This window comes from Coregonus lavaretus, assembly GCF_964263955.1.
Source record: "Coregonus lavaretus genome assembly, contig: HAP1_SCAFFOLD_3181, whole genome shotgun sequence".
NCBI lineage: Eukaryota > Metazoa > Chordata > Actinopteri > Salmoniformes > Salmonidae > Coregonus > Coregonus lavaretus.
This window is the reverse complement of record NW_028156357.1, coordinates 61,403-67,402: the sequence shown is the minus strand read 5'-3', so window position 1 is coordinate 67,402 and position 6,000 is coordinate 61,403. Positions and strand designations below refer to the sequence as shown.

Here is a 6,000-nt window from a genome sequence, read left to right as displayed (position 1 = left end):
AGGGTCTCTATGATAACTTCCTGTCCTCTCTCTCTCCCTCCCAGGGTCTCTATGATAACTTCCTGTCCTCTCTCTCTCCCTCCCAGGGTCTCTATGATAACTTCCTGTCCTCTCTCTCTCCCTCCCAGGGTCTCTATGATAACTTCCTGTCCTCTCTCTCTCCCTCCCAGGGTCTCTATGATAACTTCCTGTCCTCTCTCTCTCCCTTCCAGGGTCTCTATGATAACTTCCTGTCCTCTCTCTCTCCCTCCCAGGGTCTCTATGATAACTTCCTGTCCTCTCTCTCTCCCTCCCAGGGTCTCTATGATAACTTCCTGTCCATGCGTGTGAAAGACCCCAGTCTGGGCGGAGTGTGTCAGGCTCTGGATTGGCTGGGTTTCTCAGACGGGTTGACCCAGGCCATGCTGCAAGGGCAGAACTTCTCTCTGCTGCGATACCAGCCCTTCCTCCCCGTAGCTTTCCACTTCCTGTTTGCTCACACACACGTCCCCCGCATCAACTACCCCCACAGCCAGTACGAGGTACACACAGACCAGAGCCTGGGTTGGGATATAATGTAGTGTTCCTCGGGGTTGTGTTGTGGAAGCTGTTGTTGTTATTTCAGCCAGAATAACATGTCATCCCCTTCTCTCTCTCTCTCTCTCTCTCTCAGGCTCTAACTAAGACCACGGCCAGCAGGAACGCTCTGGCGGCCATGTTGTCTGACGTCCCAGCATGCATCAGGACCAGAGTCAGTGAGCTCAGTCTCAGTCTGGACATCCTGTCTCTCCTGCTGGATATCATCTGTCCTAAATTACGACCTGTAGGTACACACTGGATATAATCTGTCCTAATCTATGACCTGTAGGTACACACTGGATATAATCTGTCCTAAACTATGACCTGTAGGTACACACTGGATATAATCTGTCCTAATCTATGACCTGTAGGTACACACTGGATATAATCTGTCCTAAACTATGACCTGTAGGTACACACTGGATATAATCTGTCCTAAACTATGACCTGTAGGTACACACTGGATATAATCTGTCCTAAACTATGACCTGTAAGGTACACACTGGATATAATCTGTCCTAAACTACGACCCGTAGGTACACACTGGATATAATCTGTCCTAAACTATGACCTGTAGGTACACACACTGGATATAATCTGTCCTAAACTATGACCTGTAAGGTACACACTGGATATAATCTGTCCTAAACAATGACCTGTAGGTATACACTGGATATAATCTGTCCTAAACTATGACCTGTAGGTACACACACTGGATATAATCTGTCCTAAACTATGACCTGTAGGTACACACTGGATATAATCTGTCCTAAACTATGACCTGTAGGTACACACTGGATATAATCTGTCCTAAACTATGACCTGTAGGTACACACTGGATATAATCTGTCCTAAACTATGACCTGTAGGTACACACTGGATATAATCTGTCCTAAACTATGACCTGTAGGTACACACTGGATATAATCTGTCCTAAACAATGACCTGTAGGTACACACTGGATATAATCTGTCCTAAACTATGACCTGTAGGTACACACTGGATATAATCTGTCCTAATCTATGACCTGTAGGTACACACTGGATATAATCTGTCCTAAACTAGGTGTCTAGTTGTAATGTCTCTGTGTGTTCTAGGTGTCTTTGTGTTCTAGGTGTCTAGTTGTAATGCCTCTGTGTGTTCTAGGTGTCTAGTTGTAATGCCTCTGTGTTCTAGGTGTCTAGTTGTAATGCCTCTGTGTGTTCTAGGTGTCTAGTTGTAATGCCTCTGTGTGTTCTAGGTGTCTAGTTGTAATGCCTCTGTGTGTTCTAGGTGTCTAGTTGTAATGCCTCTGTGTGTTCTAGGTGTCTAGTTGTAATGTCTCTGTGTGTTCTAGGTGTCTAGTTGTAATGCCTCTGTGTGTTCTAGGTGTCTAGTTGTAATGCCTCTGTGTGTTCTAGGTGTCTAGTTGTAATGCCTCTGTGTGTTCTAGGTGTCTAGTTGTAATGTCTCTGTGTTCTAGGTGTCTAGTTGTAATGCCTCTGTGTGTTCTAGGTGTCTAGTTGTAATGCCTCTGTGTGTTCTAGGTGTCTAGTTGTAATGCCTCTGTGTTCTAGGTGTCTAGTTGTAATGCCTCTGTGTTCTAGGTGTCTAGTTGTAATGCCTCTGTGTTCTAGGTGTCTAGTTGTAATGCCTCTGTGTGTTCTAGGTGTCTAGTTGTAATGCCTCTGTGTGTTCTAGGTGTCTAGTTGTAATGCCTCTGTGTGTTCTAGGTGTCTAGTTGTAATGCCTCTGTGTGTTCTAGGTGTCTAGTTGTAATGCCTCTGTGTGTTCTAGGTGTCTAGTTGTAATGCCTCTGTGTGTTCTAGGTGTCTAGTTGTAATGTCTCTGTGTGTTCTAGGTGTCTAGTTGTAATGCCTCTATGTGTTCTAGGTGTCTAGTTGTAATGCCTCTGTGTGTTCTAGGTGTCTAGTTGTAATGCCTCTGTGTGTTCTAGGTGTCTAGTTGTAATGTCTCTGTGTGTTCTAGGTGTCTAGTTGTAATGCCTCTGTGTGTTCTAGGTGTCTAGTTGTAATGTCTCTGTGTGTTCTAGGTGTCTAGTTGTAATGCCTCTGTGTGTTCTAGGTGTCTAGTTGTAATGCCTCTGTGTTCTAGGTGTCTAGTTGTAATGCCTCTGTGTGTTCTAGGTGTCTAGTTGTAATGCCTCTGTGTGTTCTAGGTGTCTAGTTGTAATGCCTCTGTGTGTTCTAGGTGTCTAGTTGTAATGCCTCTGTGTGTTCTAGGTGTCTAGTTGTAATGCCTCTGTGTGTTCTAGGTGTCTAGTTGTAATGTCTCTGTGTGTTCTAGGTGTCTAGTTGTAATGCCTCTGTGTGTTCTAGGTGTCTAGTTGTAATGCCTCTGTGTGTTCTAGGTGTCTAGTTGTAATGCCTCTGTGTGTTCTAGGTGTCTAGTTGTAATGTCTCTGTGTGTTCTAGGTGTATAGTTGTAATGCCTCTGTGTGTTCTAGGTGTCTAGTTGTAATGCCTCTGTGTGTTCTAGGTGTCTAGTTGTAATGCCTCTGTGTGTTCTAGGTGTCTAGTTGTAATGCCTCTGTGTGTTCTAGGTGTCTAGTTGTAATGCCTCTGTGTGTTCTAGGTGTCTAGTTGTAATGCCTCTGTGTGTTCTAGGTGTCTAGTTGTAATGCCTCTGTGTGTTCTAGGTGTCTAGTTGTAATGCCTCTGTGTGTTCTAGGTGTCTAGTTGTAATGCCTCTGTGTGTTCTAGGTGTCTAGTTGTAATGTCTCTGTGTGTTCTAGGTGTCTAGTTGTAATGCCTCTGTGTGTTCTAGGTGTCTAGTTGTAATGCCTCTGTGTGTTCTAGGTGTCTAGTTGTAATGCCTCTGTGTGTTCTAGGTGTCTAGTTGTAATGCCTCTGTGTGTTCTAATGCATCTGTTAAAATGCATCTGTTTTGGTGTAATGTCACAGTGAGCCCAGGTTCAAGCCTGGCTTTCCCATCACTCCATCAAACTACATATTAACCCCAGGCTTATCATCTTGGGTGATCTCAATGTCCATAAACCCTCAATTAACAACACAATACTGTTGTATTGTCATGTACGTCAATGTGTTGTATAGTCTTAGGGTTAGATATGGGGTTGGGGTTAGATATGAGGTTAGGGTTGGGGTTAGATATGGGGTTGGGGTTAGATACAGTGGGGAAAAAAAGTATTTAGTCAGCCACCAATTGTGCAAGTTCTCCCACTTAAAAAGATGAGAGAGGCCTGTAATCTTCATCATATGTACACGTCAACTATGACAGACAAAATGAGGAAAAAAAAATCCAGAAAATCACATTGTAGGATTTTTAATGAATTTATTTGCAAATTATGGTGGAAAATAAGTATTTGGTCAATAACAAAAGTTTCTCAATACTTTGTTATATACCCTTTGTTGGCAATGACACAGGTCAAACGTTTTCTGTAAGTCTTCACAAGGTTTTCACACACTGTTGCTGGTATTTTGGCCCATTCCTCCATGCAGATCTCCTCTAGAGCAGTGATGTTTTGGGGCTGTCGCTGGGCAACACAGACTTTCAACTCCCTCCAAAGATTTTCTATGGGGTTGAGATCTGGAGACTGGCTAGGCCACTCCAGGACCTTGAAATGCTTCTTACGAAGCCACTCCTTCGTTGCCCGGGCGGTGTGTTTGGTATCATTGTCATGCTGAAAGACCCAGCCACGTTTCATTTTCAATGCCCTTGCTGATGGAAGGAGGTTTTCACTCAAAATCTCACAATACATGGCCCCATTCATTCTTTCCTTTACACAGATCAGTCGTCCTGGTCCCTTTGCAGAAAAACAGCCCCAAAGCATGATGTTAAAACCCCCATGCTTCACAGTAGGTATGGTGTTCTTTGGATGCAACTCAGCATTCTTTGTCCTCCAAACACGACGAGTTGAGTTTTTACCAAAAAGTTATATTTTGGTTTCATCTGACCATATGACATTCTCCCAATCCTCTTCTGGATCATCCAAATGCACTCTAGCAAACTTCAGACGTACCTGGACATGTACTGGCTTAAGCAGGGGGACACGTCTGGCACTGCAGGATTTGAGTCCCTGGCGGCGTAGTGTGTTACTGATGGTAGGCTTTGTTACTTTGGTCCCAGCTCTCTGCAGGTCATTCACTAGGTCCCCCCGTGTGGTTCTGGGATTTTGCTCACCGTTCTTGTGATCATTTTGACCCAACGGGGTGAGATCTTGCGTGGAGCCCCAGATCGAGGGAGATTATCAGTGGTCTTGTATGTCTTCCATTTCCTAATAATTGCTCCCACAGTTGATTTCTTCAAACCAAGCTGCTTACCTATTGCAGATTCAGTCTTCCCAGCCTGGTGCAGGTCTACAATTTTGTTTCTGGTGTCCTTTGACAGCTCTTTGGTCTTGGCCATAGTGGAGTTTGGAGTGTGACTGTTTGAGGTTGTGGACAGGTGTCTTTTATACTGATAACAAGTTCAAACAGGTGCCATTAATACAGGTAACGAGTGGAGGACAGAGGAGCCTCTTAAAGAAGAAGTTACAGGTCTGTGAGAGCCAGAAATCTTGCTTGTTTGTAGGTGACCAAATACTTATTTTCCACCATAATTTGCAAATAAATTCATTAAAAATCCTACAATGTGATTTTCTGGGAAAAAAAATCTCAATTTGTCTGTCATAGTTGACGTGTACCTATGATGAAAATTACAGGCCTCTCTCATCTTTTTAAGTGGGAGAACTTGCACAATTGGTGGCTGACTAAATACTTTTTTTCCCCACTGTATGAGGTTAGGGTTGGTGTTAGATATGGGGTTGGGGTTAGATATGAGGTTAGGGTTAGATATGAGGTTAGGGTTGGGGTTAGATATGAGGTTGGGGTTAGATATGAGGTTTGGGTTGGGGTTAGATATGAGGTTAGGGTTGGGGTTAGATATGAGGTTAGGGTTGGGGTTAGATATGAGGTTAGGGTCGGGGTTAGATATGAGGTTCCTTTTCTGCCTCTGCTTCTGTTTTTCAACACCTAACCCCCCACTGGTGTGTGGCCAAAGAGCTCTATCATGTCATCTGACCACAGCACCGCCTGGAGTTTGATAAACGGCATTGGCGCTTGTATTGGAACCGGCGCTATGGTCAGATGACATGAAAATACAGCTCTTTGACCAGGCACAGCAGTTGGGGGGGGGTGTTGAAAAACAGAAGCGGTTAGGGTGTGTCTATAACAGCATGTTTCTGTCTCCAGGTGAACCCCCAGTTGTTAACAGCATGTTTCTGTCTCCAGGTGAACCCCCAGTTGTTAACAGCATGTTTCTGTCTCCAGGTGAACCCCCAGTTGTTAACAGCATGTTTCTGTCTCCAGGTGAACCCCCAGTTGTTAACAGCATGTTTCTGTCTCCAGGTGAACCCCCAGTTGATAACAGCATGTTTCTGTCTCCAGGTGAACCCCCAGTTGTTAACAGCATGTTTCTGTCTCCAGGTGAACCCCCAGTTGATAA

General features: G+C 44.3%; 1 protein-coding gene across 1 annotated transcript in view; it reads left to right on the top strand.

Annotated features, from left to right (window-relative positions):
* Positions 1 to 296: 296 nt before the first annotated feature.
* LOC311126436 (chromosome transmission fidelity protein 18 homolog) overlaps positions 297 to 6,000 on the top strand; it is a gene marked incomplete at its 5' end in the record, with an annotated part of 52,144 nt that continues 46,440 nt past the window's right edge. Inside the window, 2 exons of the mRNA XM_084200435.1 lie at positions 297 to 521; positions 653 to 802. Coding sequence (XP_084056561.1) covers positions 297 to 521; positions 653 to 802 — 375 coding nt within the window. The remainder of the gene's footprint in view (positions 522 to 652; positions 803 to 6,000) is intronic.